Source organism: Vicugna pacos, chromosome X, assembly GCF_048564905.1.
Source record: "Vicugna pacos chromosome X, VicPac4, whole genome shotgun sequence".
NCBI classification, from domain to species: domain Eukaryota; kingdom Metazoa; phylum Chordata; class Mammalia; order Artiodactyla; family Camelidae; genus Vicugna; species Vicugna pacos.
Window position 1 is genome coordinate 61684048 of NC_133023.1, and position 20064 is coordinate 61704111.

At 33.1% G+C, this 20064-nt stretch overlaps 1 protein-coding gene across 1 annotated transcript in view; it reads left to right on the forward strand.

Annotated features, from left to right (window-relative positions):
* Positions 1 to 1868: 1868 nt before the first annotated feature.
* Positions 1869 to 20064, forward strand: part of LOC102544123 (sodium/hydrogen exchanger 2-like) — a 62315-nt gene continuing 44119 nt past the window's right edge. Inside the window, exons 1-3 of the mRNA XM_031671591.2 lie at positions 1869 to 2124; positions 5000 to 5463; positions 5977 to 6227. Coding sequence (XP_031527451.2) covers positions 1869 to 2124; positions 5000 to 5463; positions 5977 to 6227 — 971 coding nt within the window. The remainder of the gene's footprint in view (positions 2125 to 4999; positions 5464 to 5976; positions 6228 to 20064) is intronic.

A 20064-nucleotide genomic window follows, 5' to 3' on the forward strand; every position in this document is an offset into this window, starting at 1 on the left:
CAATGTCTATAAAGCATTGTCTTTACCCCTAGAAAATGGTGATCTATTCTGGACTATTTAATTTTAGAGGCTAAAAATACAAAATATTTATAGGAATAATACTAATAAAGGATTTTATAATAATACAGGACAAATTCAAAGATGCATTTTAAAAACACAATAGTAGTCAGAGAAAATTCATCATCTTTGTCAACATGCCGTGGGATTCATATATATACTATTCACTCCACCTGTTAACTATATAGCCAGTGTGATGTGGCTGCTTAGCATTGAAAATTCAGGGAAATAAATCACATGGAAATTGCATAAAGCCTTTTCCTTTTTTAGCTGACTGGCTCTCTGAAACTAATAGCATGAAACGTTTGTCAGTGAAAGTAATAAACAATCTATAGTAGGAATAGAAAAAAGCTTTATTTGAACCAAACTGAGGACTATAGCCTGGAAGACAGCCTCTCAGATAACTGCTCTGGGAGATCCATGGTTTCCAGCACAGTTTTATATCTTTTCAGAACAAAGAACATTAAGCAAGTCAGGGATAAACTCCTTTAAGGTTTCTGAAAAACAAATCAGCATGTACACAGCAAGTCAGTATGGCCCTGGCACCTGGGAATGGGGTCTTATCATCAAAGGAGGGCCAACATTGGCATCCCAGGAAGAGGGGCATTTAATCTTTATTTTTAACATAGACATTGTTTACTTCTGGTCAATGCATCTTTTTCTTTCATAATTAAAGCAGATGTACAATGTATGTTTGATAGGCCACAAATAGGCTGTTTTAGTTAACATAAAATTCAAGTTAATTTATATATATACCACAATATATGAAAATTTCTTTCATCACATTCTACTTTTAATTATATTTTTCCTTAATTGCCACAGATAAAATAAATATATAAGTATTGAATTTTTGATTATATTCAATTTGGTAATCTATGAAACAAGATGTGATCTAAAGATTTTGACAAAGGAAAAGAGGAAAGAAGACACCAGCTTTAAATTCATGCCTAATTTGAGTATAATAAAGATGAAAAGGGCACGATGATACAAAAGAGTATGTAACTATGCTGGAGGTCAGCCTCTCTGGTGAAACTTCACTTAGTTTATTAGCAACCAGTATATGCTTTTCATAGTACAAACCTGAGGAATTTGATTAACAAGTAAAGTAATCATAATTTACATGAGGTAGAAGTGGGAGTAGAAGGTACTTGCCCTTTTTTAGAAGTTCTATTGAAAGCACATGGAAGATAGGAATTATGGTAAAAGTAGTAACAAAATCTCACTCTTTACTACTGGGACACTTATTCAGAATAAAGAAAATGCTTTCCTCCTGGAATTTTCAGGAGCAGCTGATCTGATTTAATTTTACCAACCTTTTCACCTCTCTATGAATATAAGGAGCTCTAGGTCTAGAATTTTCCCCAAAAGGTAGTTTGAATTTGGAGTCAGGATTCTTGTATGTAGAGGTCTTCAAAGTCTCTGGAGATTTAGAAATTCTTGAATAGTCTTCCATATCCATTGTGAATTGGAGTCATCTTGTAGTGAGAAAAAAGATTGCTAAGTGGCCAGAATCCAGTTCCCAATGGTTTTCTTCCTTTGAGAGTTAGGACTGGGGGTAAAAATCCTTTTCTATGTCAATCAGTGAATTTGTCCCAGCTTCCTCCCTTTGCTGGCTTGGGCTCTAAATCATTCCAGGGCATAACAGTCCAGCATTTCTCTTTTGGAACTCCAGGGAGCTGCTGGAATTTTCATTGATCCATTAAATGCTAGCCAGCAGGACTAAGGGTGAAGGACAGCAAACTGCATTTATGAGCAGATGCAGCTGGGGAAGAGATTAAGTACTTAAGCAAGCACAGCTGGCAAAGCTGATGATGGCCCACAGGCTGGGGCTCCTGTTACCTCTGCTGCTGGGGCAGCTCTGCTCCCAGCTTCTGGGAACCTCTGGTGATAGCATGCTGCACTACTGGGACCTGAGAGCAGACAATGGCAGCTGGGGACCCAAGAGAACACAGGATAATGGCTCAGAGGTGTCTGCTCACACACTCCTTTTCTCTCTGGATTACCAGCATGTGCAGGTTCCTTTTGAGATCACACTCTGGATTATGTTAGCATCTCTGGCAAAGATAGGTAAGTGAGGAATTTCCCAAGGCTTTCCCAGGGAGTTGCCTAACAGGGGGGACTTTCAGGGCTTTTCCAGATGTAAAGAAAGGCACCCTTTTCTTAATAAACCCAAGAAAAGCAAACTATAATATTTGCCACCTGATCTCTGCTAAAAGGACCTTTCTCTTCATAGCACCAACCCTCTTGCAGGGATTATGTTCAAATATTGGTGGTCTCCCAGCAGAAGGAGACAAGAATAGACTGAGCACAGGAACTTAGACTGCAAAGGGTCCCAGCTGTTCAAGGGTTAAGTAGATAAGGCATAACTTTAAAAGAGAGAACAGAGAAATCTTGATTGATTCTGACTAATCTAAGTCTTTAGATGACTTGTTTTTCCTCACAGGATGCTTGTTATAGTTGCCAGGTAGTGCAAAAATGGGACAAACTTATTTCCTATTTGTTAAAAGGTAGGTCTTTTCGCCACCACTCAGAATTGAAGGGGAAACACAAACTAAGAATAAATCCAGCAAGAAAAGAAGAGCCATTGTGTTTTATTTCACATTTATGAACACACTGTATTACTAGTGTTATGGTTCTCCTAAGGAGATTTATTCTCAGTTATTCCTCCTATGTTCTTTAATAATTTATCAAACCTTTGCTATGGTGATATTAAAATTATGAGAACCTTTAAGAGTTCTAAGTATTCATGATTGAGTTACCATTTATTTGTAGGTTCAGAACTGAGAACAATGCCAGGAAAACATGAAAGAAGCTGTAGAATTTTGTTATTTTAAAATCAATTTATTCTAAAATGAATCATGTTCAGCATTTCAAAGTTTTGTTTAAGTGACTTTATAGATACCAAAGCATTACCATTTATGAAATGTAATATTTAACGATGATACACAAAATCCACAGATTTATACCACGATAGATTATCAGAGCTGGATAAGCCATTAGATATCATTTTTATCCAACCCTTTCATTTTATAGATAGGAAATCTGAGACCCAGGGAGAGAAGATGCTTTGTGAAGTTCACAAACCAGAGCTTAGAATGCAAGTATCATACCTCTTTGATTAGAAATATATTCTGTCTTGGATGATAATAACTAGCACTTCTATATAGTTAAGAGTTTCTTTAAACTATTTTTTGCAGTACTAGATATGTTGATTGTAATAAATAGTCTAATTAAATGTTAACTTCTGGATCATAGGGCAAAGAATCTTCCCAATAGGTCATCTGTTGCCATTTGTTTAAGTAGGACTTCATTGAGCCATCACTGACAGATAATTTTGTTTTACCATAATCTTAGTAAGAGAATGTAAGTTTAAAAACAAACAAACAAAAAAACTTCCTTGTTAGCTTTCATTCATTCATTCAGAAAATATTTTTTGAGCACATTTCATGTATGGAACATTATATTGGGCCCATGGGCTACAGAGATAAGACCCCATCTTTCCCATGAGGAATTTTCAAATTATTCCAAGGCCTAGAGGAAATAAATGGCTCTATAGAGGATAAAGAGGGAAGCAGCATGGTTTAATGAAAAGATAAGTTTGCTTTGAGCTGTTTAGTATTTGCTCAAGTTTAGAAGTCAGTGCCTGCAAATAAGCGGTCAATAAGTATGTGTTAGAGGAGTGAAGTGCTTCTTTGGTCTCATATTTATCATTTCTAATATAGGAATAACAGTATTTACATCGCTGTGTTGGTGTGATGAGAGAATCAAATACAAGAACATATGTGAAGGCACTTTTGAAACTATTAAAAAATAAAGTCTAGCTTAGAAGCCAGCTGACTTTTTTTTCTAAAAATGTATTTATTATTTATTTGATAAGTATCTATTGAGCTGTTTCTTTGTGCTAGCAATGTGCTAGGGGATTAATGTAAAAAACTAGCCTCAATCCTTGAGAAAGTTATAGTCAAATAAATTAACAAGTATATTAGAAAGGGATCTCAGCAGTGTACTGGTGGGGGCTGGGGTAGAGAGGAAGAGGATTGATTAGCTTGAAAGATTATTAAGGTCCTTTCTAAAGCAGAGAGTATTGATGATAATTAGAGTCACTATCTATAGGCATTATGTAAGCTAGAGCATGATGATGTGCCATAATGTAGGCAAAAGTAAAAGAATACGGGATAAAACAGAGGACTGCTGCCATGTGGGTTGTTAGAATTGGTGCATTTCCCTTCATTGGATGAAAGACTCATATAATTCTATGAGAAAAAAATAAATTTTATGATTGGAATTTTATTTTGATGATTCAGTTGCATGCATTAATGTAAGCCCACATTTGTCAATCAGACCAAGTGACAGTTTGAGGTAATTATAGGAACACTGAGCTAAAAGTCAGGAGGCCCGGCTGGGTTGTCTTCCCAACTCTGCCACATACTTAACATATAGCCATGAAAAGTTACTTTGTTTCTTTGGTCTCAATTTCCTTATAAATAATCATGATCCCTTATCAATGAAGAATTAGTTACGATTACTAAAGCCCTTTTCAACTCTTATTATTCAAAGCAGATGTTTAAATTATGTTTCTCATTTCTATATTCTTAAAGTGTCTGATGTGTATCATTATGATCATGAGAAGAGCAGAAGAATATTGCCAGATGATAAATGCATGGTTTCCATTTTAAAATATGTTCTCACATTTGAAAATGATTCAGTGGGCACATGAATAATCTTATTGTTGTTTACGGTGAATAGTTTCATTCAATTAGTAAATATTTTTCCATTATAAAGAAAAATGCCTCCACTCATGCATATTCATCCTAATTAAAACATTATTTAAATGTGAAATGACTGAGAAGCTATTTTCTGGAATCATAGACTTGAACGGCTGACATACAGAGATGACTGATAATGAAGATGTTATAATACTCTATCTTTTTTTCTTTTGTAGGATTTCACCTCTATAATAAGATACCCACAGTTGTACCTGAAAGCTGCCTCTTGATATTTGTAGGTCTCATCATGGGAGGACTAATTTACAGTTTAAATGACAAATCCCCACCAGTTATGAACAGTGATATATTTTTCTTGTATTTACTTCCACCAATAGTCCTTGATGCAGGGTATTTTATGCCCAGTCGGCCATTTTTTGAAAACATAGGGACAATTCTGTTGTACGCTGTAGTTGGGACCATCTGGAATGCATTTGGGATAGGTCTTTCCCTCCATGGCATATGTCAGGTGAAGTACTTCAACCTTCAAGATGTGCCATTGCTCCATAACCTTTGGTTTGGTAGTTTGATTGCTGCAGTAGATCCTGTGGCTGTACTCTCTGTATTTGAAGAAATTCATGTGAATGAAAAGCTTCATATTTTGGTGTTTGGAGAATCCCTCCTTAATGATGCTGTTACTGTCGTAAGTATCCCAGGCATGAGCTTTCTAGGTAATTAAATAGGTTCCTTTATGATCACCCTTGAAATTTAAATAAGAACTGAATTCTGGTTTAGACAATAATTGAGCAATTTAGTCTTAGAAATAAGTTTATGAACAGAGACTGTGATTTACTGGCCATTAATATGTTTTCAAAAATAACAGTACTTCCTTTATACTGTATTAATCTTCTATCAGTTTATTAAATGGAAACTTGGATAAACCTTCTTCCTAGTCATGGCAGATAAGAATATTTTAGCCATGAAGGATATATTCACAGCCCATCAGACAATTTTCAAACATAATAATGCATAATTTGACATTAATCTACAGAAATATCTGTTAATAAAGGGAAGCATTCTAGGAACTCATTTTGGGAAGGAAATGGGAAGTTGAAGGACTTCAAAGTTGAAAAACCTCAAATTAGAAGGCTACATGGGGCATAAGTTGAGACTCTTCTGAATGATAAATTCATTCTAATCTTTTTTTTTTATGCAGGTGCTCTATAAGCTGTTCAAATCTTTCTGTGAAATGCCATCTATCAAACCATTGGATATTTTGGCTGGGATAGGAAAGTTTTTCTTGGTTGGAATAGGAGGCATTTTCATTGGCCTCCTGTTTGGCATGGTTGCTGCCTTTACCACGCGCTTTACCAAGACCATCCGGGTCATTGAACCTCTTTTTGTTTTTTTATATAGTTATCTTTCCTACCTGACAGCTGAAATGTTCCATCTCTCAGGGATTGTGGCGTAAGTATCTGGACAAGTCCTTAATTTATTCAATTTCTCTTAGGAATTGAGTCTGATTTTCCACTAGAAGTCTAGGAAATTGCATTTCCTAGATATGGGAGGAGGACCCTCCCTTTATGTTCTAGGATTTCCTGTTGCTTCTAATAGGCACTTAGTCATAGCACTGCATATTATTGTGGCCAAGTTCATGGGCTTCCAGTAGAGATTAAATGGCTATATCCCAACTAACATGCCTATGTTTGGGGTACAGGACAGTATGACTTTATTGCATAACAAAAGTGGTGAGAATTTGGCATGGCATAGGGAAAATCATTCCCCTAATAGTATCTGATCCTAGTAGTATTCTAGTGGTAATTAAATGACACCATATAAATAAACTTGGCATTAACTCTTGTATAGATGAACTTTCTGTCATGGCAGTTAAGTAATATTATAACTTATTTTGTAAACCATAGGGCATGTTATGTTTTTCTTTTATCCACCACTGACATTTAAACAGTGATGATAATACCTCATATCTAATAATAAGCTTGTAACACTAAATAACCATATGGTGAATATTAACATCTAAACACTTTTGTACTAGGGTGTAAACAGATCATCCCATTTTGTGTTTTTAAAAGTAATGGAATGCATTTTTTCAAATGTTGCATGTTTTCCAAAAACTTAAAAATAAAAAAGAAAAGGTTGATTTTTTAAAAACATTTTTATTGAGTTATAGTCATTTTACAATGTTGTGTCAAATTCCAGTGTAAAGCACAATTTTTCAGTTATGCATGAACATACATATATTCATTGTCACATTTCTTTTCTCTGTGAGCTGCCACAAGATCTTGTATATATTTCCCTGTGCTATACAGTATAATCTTGTTCATCTATTCGGCATGTAAGTGTCAGTATTTACAAATTTTGAAATCCCAGTCTGTCCCTTCCCACCCCCCACCCCTTGGCAACCACAAGTTTGAATTCTATGTCTATGAGTCTGTTTCTGTTTTGTACTAATGTTTTTTTTTTGATTCCACATATGAGCGATCTCATATGGTATTTTTCTTTCTCTTTCTGCTTTACTTCACTAAGAATGACATTCTCCAGGGACATCCATGTTGCTGCAAATGGCGTTATGTTGTCGTTTTTATGACTGAATTATATTCCATCGTATAAATATACCACTTCTTTATCCAGTCATCTGGTGATGGACATTTAGGCTGTTTCCATGTCTTGGCTATTGTAAATACTGCTGCTATGTACATTGGGGTGCAGGTGTATTTTTGAAGTAGGGTTCCTTCTGAATATATGCACAGGAGCGGGATTCCTGGGTCATATGGTAAGTCTCTTCCCAGTCTTTTGAGGAATCTCTATACTGTTTTCCACAGTGGCTGCACCAAACTGCATTCCCACTGGCAGTGTAGGAGGGTTCCCTTTTCTCCACAGCCTCTCCAGCATTTGTCATTAGTGGACTCTTGAATGATGGCCATTCTGACTGGTGTGAGGTGATACATCATTGTAGTTTTGATGAGCATTTCTCTTATAATTAGCAATACTGAGCATTTTTTTCATGTGCCTATTGGCCATTTGTATGTCTTCCTTGGAGGATTGCTTGTTTAGGTCTTCTTCCCATTTTTGGATTGGGTTGTTTGTTTTTTTCTTAGTAAGTCGTACGAGCTGATTGTATATTCTGGAGATCAAGCCTTTGTCAGTTTCATCATTTGGAAAACTTTTCTCCCATTCCATAGGTTGCTGTTTTGTTTTACTTATGGTTTCCTTTGCTGTGCAGAAGCTTGTAAGTTTCATTAGGTCCCATTTGTTTATTCTTGCTTTTATTTCTATTGTTTTTGTAGACTGCTCTAGGCGAACATTTCTGAGATGTATGTAAGATAATGTTTTGCCTATATTTTCTTCTACGAGGTTTATTGTATCTTATGTTTAAGTCTTTGTTACATTTTCAGTTTATTTTTGTGTATGGTGTAAGGGAGTATTCTAGCTTCTTTGATTTACATGCTGCTGTACAGTTTTCCCAACACCATTTTCTGAAGGGACTGTCTTTATTCCATTGTATATTCTTGCCTCCTTTGTCGAAAATTAGTTGACCAAAAGGTTGTGGGTTTCATTTCTGGACTCTCTATTCTGTTCCATTATTCCATATGTCTGTGTTTATAACAATACCATGTAGTCTTGATTACTGTAGCTCTATAGTATTGTCTGAAGTCTGGGAGAGTTATTCCTCAAGCCTATCTCTTTTTCTTCAGTACTGCTTTGGCAATTCTAGGTCTTTTGTGGGTCCATATAAATTTTATTATGAATTATTGTAGTTTTGTGAAATATGTCCTAGTTAATTTGATAGGGATTGCATAAAATTTATAGATTGCCTTGGGCAGTATGACCATTTTAACAATATTGATTCTTCCAATCCAGGAGCATGGAATATCTTTCCATTTTTTAAAGTCTTCTTTAATTTCCTTAATCAATGTTTTATAGTTCTCCATGTATAAGTCTTTCACCTCCTTGGTTAGATGTATTCCTAAGTATTTTATTATTTTCGGTGCTATTTTAAAGGGGATTGTTTCTTTTCTTTCTTTTCCTGTTGATCCATCATTAGTGTGAAGAAGTGCAACTGATTTTTGAACATTGATCCTATAACCTGCTACCTTGCTGAATTCTTCAATCAGCTCTAGTAGTTTTTGTGTGGACCTTTTAGGTTTTACTATACATAGTATTGTGTCATCGTCATAGTGTGACACTTTTACTTCTTATCCAATTTGGATCCCTTTTATTTCTCTCTCTTGCCTGTTTGCTGTGGCTAGGAGTTCCAACACTATGATGAATATGAGTGGAGATAGTAGACAGCCTTGTCTTGTCCCAGATTTTAGTGGGAAGCTTTTGAGTTTTTCACCGTTGAATACTATGCTGGCTGTAGGTTTGTCATATGTAGCTTTTATTATGTTGAGATATGTTCCCTCTATACCCACTTTGGTGAGAGTTTTTATCATAAATGTATGTTGAATTTTATCAAATGCTTTTTCTGAACCTATTGAGATGATCATGCAGTTTTTTTCCTTTCTTTTGTTGATGTAATATATTACACTGATTGATTTGCATATGTTGAACAAGCCTTGTGTCACTGGGATGAACCCCACTTGATCATAATGTATAATCTTTTTTATGTGATGTTGGATTCTATTTGCTAATATTTTGGTAAGGATTTTTGCATCTATGTTCATCAGTGATATTGGTCTATAATTCTCTCCTTTGGTTGTGTCTTTGTCTCGTTTTGGTATCAGGGTGATGGTGGCTTCATAGAATGAGTATGGGAGTATTCCCTCCTTTTCGATCTTCTGGAAGAGTTTGAGAAGGACTAGTATGAGTTCTTCTTTGTATGTTTGGTAGAATTTTGTGGTTAAGCCATCTGGTCCTGGACTTTTAGAAAGGGTTGATTTTTAACTTCTACAGAACTAATGCCATTTGACTTTGTTACTCTAATTTCTAAAAGGATTTACTGTAAATGATAAATGTCACCGTATAGTGATTGATATTAGTCTGTTTTAAATAAAATGTTTTAGACTGAAAGCAAGAGCCTGGGTGATTGCATTTTAATTTTTTGGAAGATGTAGTTTGTGCTTTAAATTGTCTTTGATTTTCATTGTTCATGTTACCTATTAATGAAAGACATGTTAAAAAAAAAGGCCAACAAATGAATTGGATGTGGCAATTTAAATTTAATTTTTCTAATCTAGAGCATTTTCCAAAGTTTTTAATTTAGTATCTTTTAGGTGGCTTCCTTCTTTTGAGCACCCTGGATTTTTAAAGAACTTGGCAATGTGGAGAGTATTGCCATGTCTGTGTTGAGTATTGAAAGAATGGGTCAAAGGAAAATATATTGTCAAAACTACTTGCTTTCTCTGAAAATGTTCTGATTCTTAATTTTCTTATAACTCTAAGATGTTTTATTTTGGTTTAGGATTACAAGTATCCTTCAGGTTATATCTGACAATCTTGTTTCTTTTGACTGTCAAAAGTAGTGAAGACAGATCTTCCCTTAATTTCTATAGAAACAGTTTAACAAAATCATTAAATGATTAATAATTCAGACTATCTTAGGCTAAGGCTGTAGGTGCATTTTTGTATTTAAAAGTTTTTGCATAAAACCTTTAAGAAATTATATATAATATACCAGTATAAACTTTGTGTTTATGTGTGAAATTTTGTCTTACCTAAAGTACAATTATTTTGAATGCAATTGAAAAAGAAAAGAACAAGCATGATTTGAAATATTTGAGAGAATCCTTTTCTAAGATATTGTAGTTTTGGAAAATTAATTAGGTTGAAAACCTTGGATTAATAAGTGGAACACTGATATTTAGGTCACCTAAATGATCAAACCAGATTTGGTAATGATGATATTTTAACCTGTAATTAAAGTGAATACAATAATTCAACTAACGGTCAAGTCACAGATTTTAACTATAAAATACATTTGAATAATTAAAAATTTAACTTTTTTTGGTGATGGAGATAGAAAGCTTCCTCCAAAACTGTCTGAGCTTCAGTTATTTTTTAGCTGTTAGAGGTAGATAATATCTGCTTCACAGAATAATTGTGGCTAATAAAATGAAATAATGTATTAACTGATTGGCTATTTAAATATAAAAAGTAAATTGTAGTAATTCTGTAGTTATTCATTGATTGAATCACCGTGTTAAATACGAAACAAACATATAATCAGAGTCACAATGTTACTTTGGGAAAAATTTCTCTTCCTTTCATTTTGTTTTATTCTACAATAATTTGAATAATGTACGCAAAACACCTAAACTCAGTCAGTCATTAGTTACTTTTTTAGAAATGAGCTGTGTATAAATCAGTTCTACCTGAAGGATTACTGGTTTTCAGAAATGATCAATGTCATCATTTTTTTTTTGAGGGGGAAACGGGGAAGCAACTTTACTGTGTGAAAAGTAATTAAAAATCTATTGGGAGAATTGTGAGATTGAACACTATTTTCAGCCTAAAATCATACGGCATCCAATCTTAATGATGAGTGCTTTTAACAGTGGTATATTGCATCCATTATAGAACTCATTTTTGTGCCTTTTCAATAATTCATTGTTTCTGAAGTCAATAAGTACACTTTTGCTGATATTTTATAGTAAGTTTTATTATATTGCCTCCTACTTTGGACATATTTTGGTTAAAAAAATGTACCCATCAGCAGCACCAATTGCTATAATGTAAAATTTAGGTTTAAGATTAAATTTTATTATGATAAAAATTAAATTATATGTATATATCTTTGTATTATAAATGAACAGTTGTTAATAATTCTGAGATTAATGTCCAAGGCTAGAATTCTATTTAGAAATCTGATAATATATATTTTATCACCATTATATTTTGGTATATTTTTTTACAACTTGACAATGATGAGTTTGCTTCTGCAAGCTTCAAATTGGTCTGTATTTCATTCAGAAAACTGTTTATTGTTGTTGCCTATGAGCATAGGTAGGAGAACAAGGTGTTTTAATTAACTGTGGTTGGGTCAGGTGACTATGACTACCTAATATTGTTTTGGAGAATCTCAAGAAATAGTAAGCATTGGTATTAAATATCAGATTGATACCACATTTTGGCAGAAGAAACAGAGGAACAACTATTCTTGTGGTATAATTTCCATATACAATTAATAAAGTGTACCATTTGCTGGCTCTGTAGATAGTATTATATCAAAATTACATTGCAGAAAGTAGAAGGCCAGTTCTCATCTTATATTCATTTCTCATCTTATAATCATTCTTAGATAAAGGGTTATGGTCTCTACAGAAACTATTTGTAAAATTAACTTGTTTGTGATTTCTACTCAGGAGCTTGAACAAAATTATTTTACATTCTAATAAAAATGAACTTCTAATTATAGCTAAAATAACCAAAGGATATTCTTTTTACAAACCATTTTCTTCACTATGTCGTTAAAATAACTTTCTAAATTTTGTAAAAAGAGGCACTTACAGAACATGAGGATTCAGAAATGATTCTATATAGTGACAGATACTATTTTTGTGGTACCAGAAATATATTCTAAAGTTATTTTTGTGTATTTGAAGTGAGCTACAAAGCTAAGGCATTAGAATTTAAGAATACTTTAGCTTAAGCTTTCAGTTCTATAATGAGTTTGAACTGTACCAGTTGGTAATTTCATAAGTCATCTGTTTTGCAATATAATAATGCTTTATCCAAGAAAGCATCATCATAGGAAAAATGCCCTATATAATGAAATATATATATTATATTATAACTTTGTTGAACTTTCAAAGCTGTTGGAATCTAGTAGAAGTTCCCTTTTGTTAGTTCAAATGATAAAACTATTGCTTGTGAAGCATAGTTCTCTTTCACTTTTAGAAAGAGCTTGTCTTTTTTCTCACTGACACACAGATGGCTTTAGTTGGCAGCTATGATCTTTATTATCTATAGGTTCCAGATAAGTACCTTTTATTTATTTTCTAGCCTAGTTGGACACTTTAAATTCTAAACTTAAATTTAAAGCAAAGTTATAGCTCAAAATATGTACATAAATAAAATAAAATAAAATATTTTAACTACAGTCCATATTTTATTTTCATGATTGACACTATTAGTCTGAGACTATTCCTGAAAGATACCAAATAGAATCATATTTTATTTCAAATGATATTTTCTTTCTATTTCTTTTGCAACTTATCAAGCCTATACATTTTAGTCATATGGAGTAACTGAAGTAATACTTGTATGCTTAATTACTGATATTAGAGCAAACAATTAAATAGGGAATCACAAAGATGCCCCTGCTTACCAACTTCACTGTTTTAATTCAAAATTTCTAAAACCAGGATAAAATAAGTTTTGTTGGATGTGTCTTCAGCAAAACTTCTCTGGCCTACCCAGCTTGCTCAGTTTTGAAATTACAATGCCAACAATGTTCTCAGGAAAGAACCAGTACTTTTTGCTAAGAATGATAAGAGAAGCAAAATCTGTACCGAGACTTGCACACAGTAGGGACTCGATTGTTACTTTTTTTGCAATATTATATATATTTTATTGAAGTATAGTCAGTCTACAATGTTGTGTCAATTTCTGGTGTACAGCACTTGATTGTTACTTTTTGAATGAATGTACAAATGAATGCATAAATGACTAGGGAAATTTTAGATAAGACATCATGAGACCACTTCTGTAAAAGAAAGTTCTTGTATTGATCATACTTTTATGACTCACATATAACCTGCCCTATAGAGAAATGGATTCAGGAAGTGAGAAAATGACTTTCTTAAGCATGTTATACTTAAGGAAGAGGTAAAATGAATTCCCTAAGGATCTGTAATGAGTCAATGACAGACATGATCTTTTATTCTAGAATTTAATTACTAGGAAACTCTTACTCATATAGCAATCAATACTTGAAACTTTAATTAAAGTTTAGAGTCTAGTCTTAAAGACGCTGAGAAATCTTACTGAATTCATCAAGAAAAAAACATGAAACAAATCAAGATAGCACATAAAAATCAAGGCCAATTCTATTAAGAAAGGACTGAGAAATAAGCTATAATTTTTATTTTTATTTTTAAATCTTATTCAAGTATTACATTTTCTCCCATGCATGACCTCAAAGAGTTTATGCATTGCTGTGACTTCTACACAAAAGGACTAAAATGGCCTAATAGAATATGTTTTGACATTGTGAAATGCTTCATAGTAATTTAGGCCTATAATATTCAAAGTGTGGTTTATCAACTTCTGCTGGTCCATGAACTGTTGGTTAGTATAGAGATTGGAAACTTTCATAGTCTTAAACCAACTTTTAAATATAATAATAAATTATGACTTGTATTTTATAGGTCTTTTTTAAACTTCATTTTTCTAGTAATTCATTTTTATTGTCATTGACACAAACTGATTTTTAATCACAGATTGTTTGAGAAGCACTGATCTAGGTCAAAGTAAGCCTAGGAAATAGCCATTTGACACTTCTATTAAGCATTTAAAAATGTATGAGGCACCATATCAGGAGGTAGCTACACAAAGGTGGATAAACCTCTGTAAATTCAGTGGGGTGGATGGGTGGTAGGTGGGGGATTATAGTGCAGTTTTTAAGACACTGGGGTTTGCAGTCAGATGTGGCTGCCAGGAGCATAACCTTAGGCAAGTTATTTAATCTTTCTAAACCTTAGGTTTCTTTCCTGTAAAATGGACAGAATTAATATTGCCTAACTATTTATTTTGCAATTGCCATGAGAATTAAACAAGATAACATATGTAAAGTAATAAGCATAGTGCCTGACATACAGGAAGTGCTCAATGAATATTAGCTAATATTTGTGAGGGAGAAACATCTATGTGAGTAACTATGATGCTAGGCAGATGTGACAAGAATTAAGCTAGAGTTGCAAATAAATTTCTATGAGTGATACAGGCTTCATGAAGAAGTGATTCAGGTCTTTGAAGAATTAGCATAATTTGAGCAACTGGAGATTAGTTGGAGGGGAATACTTTAAGTGGGAACATTTGATCTTGTACAAAACTTTTTTTGGTTATAAATCTCTAGAGGAACTCACTAGATTATGAGTATTTTCTGGAAAGATATTTTCCATAAAAAGTAGCACTCAAAGATAATTTGCAATTTTGTAACTTTCATTTGTCTTGACTTAGGTGGTTGATGCTTTAGTGTTTGAGAGATCCATTGCCAAAATTTCATAGAGAAGAAAAAGTTTAATTTTTTAAAAGAATGTTTTTGGGTGATTTTGGCCTTCTGGATTGCTATATGGGGATTACAAATTAGTTGAAAGCAAATTTATTAGACTAACCACATCTATCTTTAAGTTTCAAGAACAATTATTCAAGTGTCATCAAAGGGAAAACATTAATAGACATTTTGTGTTTATAAATTGACCTTGGGTTTGTTTGATATAAAGAGAAAAATGATAGAGCTGGAGGAGCTATAGTTCGCTGTTACCTTAGAAACATCTGATTTTAAAAATTTGTTCTAGGCTAGTCTCTATCCAATAAAACCAAAGGAAAAACTTCTACCTCCAGCACTGCAGGACCTCCAGCTCCAAGGATATATAGTTTAATCTGCTACTACTTCTTAGCTATGTTCTGGGTTAAATAGATTTTGTGTGATGGTCTGGAAATGCAACCATAATTCATAACATTAATACTTTCAAGTACTAAATATAGGCTTTTGAGATGTATCTCATAGGTGCATAATTTATAGATTGCTCATATCTAATTCCTTAGAAATGTGAAATTCAGCTGAGAACCATATATGGTTTTGTGTTACAGATGAATGATCATTCATTAGTTGTTGTGTTTACATTCTTTTAGTTTGTGTTTTATTTATTTATTTTTTATTCTTGAAATCAAGTCCCAGGAATACCAACTATTATTTGGTAAATGAAGTCTAGAGTTGTTGCAGTGAGGGGATTGCAGAATATATTTTAATAAATGAAATAGTCCTTGTAGAACAAACATGTTCATATTTTTATATTTGAGAAAATAGCTTATTATTCATTATAATTAAGTACTCTAAGTGTGATGAGGGTCAATTTTTTTAAGTGAGATAGAAATGGAGGAAAGTTCATAGCATAGGATAGTGATTAAGATCACAGGATTTGAAATTAAACAGATCTGGGTTTAAATCCCAGCTCTACTACTTACTAGCTGTATGACTGTGTTGTATTAAAAATGAGATGTCCCATGATAAGAGCTCAATACATGGTACATTTTATTATTATTTTCTATTTTCTCTTCATCCTTAAGAATATATGAACATTAGGCTCTATTAAATGTAATGAGAAGAGATCTTAGCTTATTTCTGCTTCACAGATTTTCTCTTTATGCCAAATACCCATGGAACTGATAACCTATAGTGCTACCAGCTGTGTATGAGTTACAATATGTCACTTTGGAAAACAGTTTCAATTTTTTCTTAGAAATTATGCATGTTCATTGTAAAATATTCACAAAATTGACAGAAACTTAAAATAAAATTTATAACAAAACATACAAACATAACCATAAGCAATATTTTGTTGGATATCCTTCCAGGTTTTTTTTCCTCCTATGTATTGTTATAGCATTTGAAAAGCACCATGAGAAATCCCCTATAAAGAAGGGAAAGGCTTAGCTTTAATCCTGGAGCAGCTTGGTCCTGTTGCTTTTAGGGCAATGATGCCAGGTCTATATTCAGTTAGAGTATCACATAATGGTGGTCTTTCGCCAGTGTAAAGTGGCTTCTCTCTGCATTATAGAGGTCATTTCTCTCTAAGCCATGGCAGCTTTCTTTTCTCCATACACTGAAAAACACTGGAATTATTATAACTTATTTTATTAGGCAAATCTTATACTTCACCAGTGCATATAAAAAATTAGTTGATTGAATTGCTTATGAATTATCTAAGCATTACAACCCAATGCAACCACTGACATTTTTTGGAGGGAGGAAGCATTAGGCTTAAACTTTTTTTTTTGACTTAAACTTTTGTGATAAGCTCTTTTCCCCCTCTCAAGTTAAGATGTAATATCAATCTGGTTAAATTAGGTTTGAATAAGTACAAAACAAAATGTATTTTATAGTGACCCAAAGACTAAATCCACTTATAGATTGAAACTTCACTAGTGTAGAAGCACAAAAATTCTCATTCCCTCACTCTTCTCAAACTTGGAAAATGATTTACATGTAAAACATTAATTGCTGCATTTATTGCTTTAATGTGTTAGAATAGTGAACATACATTCAGAGCATTATATGATTTTAGTTATCTACAGACAACTGGTGCTTGTCTTTTTCACTTTTCAGAGTGAAATGCAGTCCCCATTTACTCTTCTTCAAAATTAAAAAAACAGAAGTACAAAATTAGAACAAGCCTACAGTTAGAAGGAAACTTAGAGATAATTTAATCCACTCCCCTCATTTTTCAGGTGAGGAAACTGATGCCCATAAAGATGAAAAGATGTGTGGATGATTACATAGTTGAATTTTTCACACAGGAGCATAAGTCATCTCAACAGGTCAGAATCTCTTCTACTTTTAAAGAGTCACTGACAAAAACAATTCTGCACAAAGCTCATCCAATTTAAAAAATTACTGTGGAAAAATACATAATGTAAAATTTACTAACTTGATCATTTTAAAATGTACAGTTCAGTACTGTAAAGTATATTCACATTCAGCTGCTCTTTCTTGCTTAAAACTATTTTGTAATCACCTTTTTAAGACTAAAAGCCATAGTATTCTATTAAAAGACTTACTTGTCATTTTTGTACTCTTGGAGTGACAGCTCTAAGATGTGAAACAATAAATAGTGCATGAAGGCTAGTAATTTTGTAACTGTTACCTAAATATCAAATCATATCAAATACCAGTGTGAAATTACAGTTAAAAGGCAAAAGAGAGACTGTTGTAAGAATTGTAGCCAGAATATTGAATAAAGTCATCATCTACTTGATTTTTTATATGCTGGAATGAGACTAAAGAGAAACATTCTTTGCACAGCCCATTTGAATTATTTTGTTTTGTGATAAAGTACAATTTTTTTCATTTCTCTCTTGCAAAGGAAGATTTAATTTCTATGTCTTTCATAAATTTTAAAATTATTATGAAGCTATCACGAAGACATTACCCCTAACTTTTTATTATACAAGCCCATGGAAACAGAATACTTGGTTTTGATTGGTTGTTAATTTATGGAGAAACCTTTAGGTATAGCTAAATCAGTTACTTTTCACAAAGATATACTATGATATTCTCACTTAGCTTCATTTCTGACTTCTGCATTAGGAGCCTATTGGGGCTAGAGTATAGACAGTTACATTGGGTGAGGGTCTCTCAGGTTAGAATGGATTTTAGTCGATCTTTTTTCATCCTCCCTGAAATACATTTTAATTTTAAAAAACACAAGCATTTATGAGCTCCTATATGCTTAGTGCTGTTCTCATTTTTATGAGCGATTAAAGAATTTTAAAACAAAGTTCTTGCTTTTAGAGACCTTATAATTTACTTAATGAGGCAAAAACATACGGGTGAAATAATAGGTTGCAACAAAGGAAGATAGGAAATGCTCAAATGTATGGTAACAACAAAGAGCACTTATCCGCTGTCATGCCCCGGGCTGGACTAGAGTGCCTTGAGGAGAATGGGCAGTCTGAGAACTAAAGGAAAAGCAAGAGTGGTAGTTGGGGTAGTGGGGAAGATAGAAAAGGGAGAAGAGGAGGCTGGCTTCATGGCTTTATCAACCCTGAAGACCTATACAAGCTGTAGCAATTTCTGCCTGCTCCCTCCTTTTGTCTTCCATAATAGCTTCTTTAAACTTCACTGTCATTAGATATTGCATGATTCCTGATTCATATTAAATATTTTAAGTGGTGAAGACAATTTGTAACTGGCTAGTCATTAAATCTTCCAGAAAGTGGCTATAAGGCACTTAATTACCTTTATCTTATATGTATGGGAGCATGTTTTATCCATTCCCACCCCCAGGGCTGTGAACTCCTGTAAGACAGTGACAATGTCTCTTGTATTTTTCTGTTTTAATTCATTAACTAGAATACAATAGATGCTGAATATTTATTGAAGATATGTTTTATTAATTCATTTATTTATTCTTAGTATTATTTTACTTTTGTGTGCCTCCTGGAGAAAAGTTAGACTGGTAAAATACTTTGGGGACTGGTAAAAATAATGTTATTTGATAAGTATTAAATGCCTCGTAGCTCAAGTTACAGTACTAGTGATACATACAAAATTTGTATGCAGAGATACAGCCCCTTTTTAATTATTAGAGCTTGCTGATACTTCAACACTTTACACAGTAATGGTAAAAGTGAATAAATGGTTGAAATTGATAGTCTAATAAATGGTCTAGAAAGAAAGCTGTTCTCACTTTCTTAAAAACCCTTGTTATATGTTTAAAAATTATCTATTGTTAGAATTTGACTCATAAGTGGCTGTACTTCAAAAAAATAACATTTGTCTCTCTTCCTACCTTTTTTTTTTTAAGTTTTGCTGAAATAAAACTTTGGAATTGTATAGTGAAAAGAGAAAGAAGTAAAAAGGAAAAAAGACCAACCAAATATCTGTTAGGTGACAGATGATAGTGAAGGGGAAATTAATAAAACAGAGAGGGACATGAAACCTTATAAAGTAGGTGAGAATTATTGCCAAATTAGCACATGGCGAGTGCCAAACTGTATAAGTTAAGAAGACAAATTTAACTTATACAGTCTGGCTTTGTTTTACATAGAAAGCTACAGGAACTGTATCTGATTATTACTGGTAAAGATTTGACATAGATCTTTTTTGACAGGTGTTCGAAATTGTAGATTCTAGTCCTAGCCACTACCCAGAAAGGTGAATGATTATAACTTAATTTTATAGCAATTTACTGTTGCACCATACACTGTTTGTTATGTAAAGGGAAAATCATAAAGTATGCAGAGTGTACAAGGTAAAACATACCTAAAATTTTTTAGTCTAGTACAGGGATATCTTACTTTATTGTGCTTCACTTATTGTATTTTGTACGTACTGCATTTTTTACAAATTGAAGGTTTGTGGCAACCCTGAATTGAACAAGTCTATCAGTGCCATTTATCCAATAGCATTTGCTCACTTCGTGTCTCTGTGTCATATTTTGGTAATTCTTGCCAATATTTCAAATCCTCCACCAGCAAAAAGATTATGTTTCACTGAAGGCTCAGTTGATGGTTAGTATTTTTTAGGAATAAAGACTTTTAAAATTAAGGCATGTACATTTTTTCAGACATAATGCTATTGCACACTTAATAGATTATAGTATAGCATAAACATAATTTT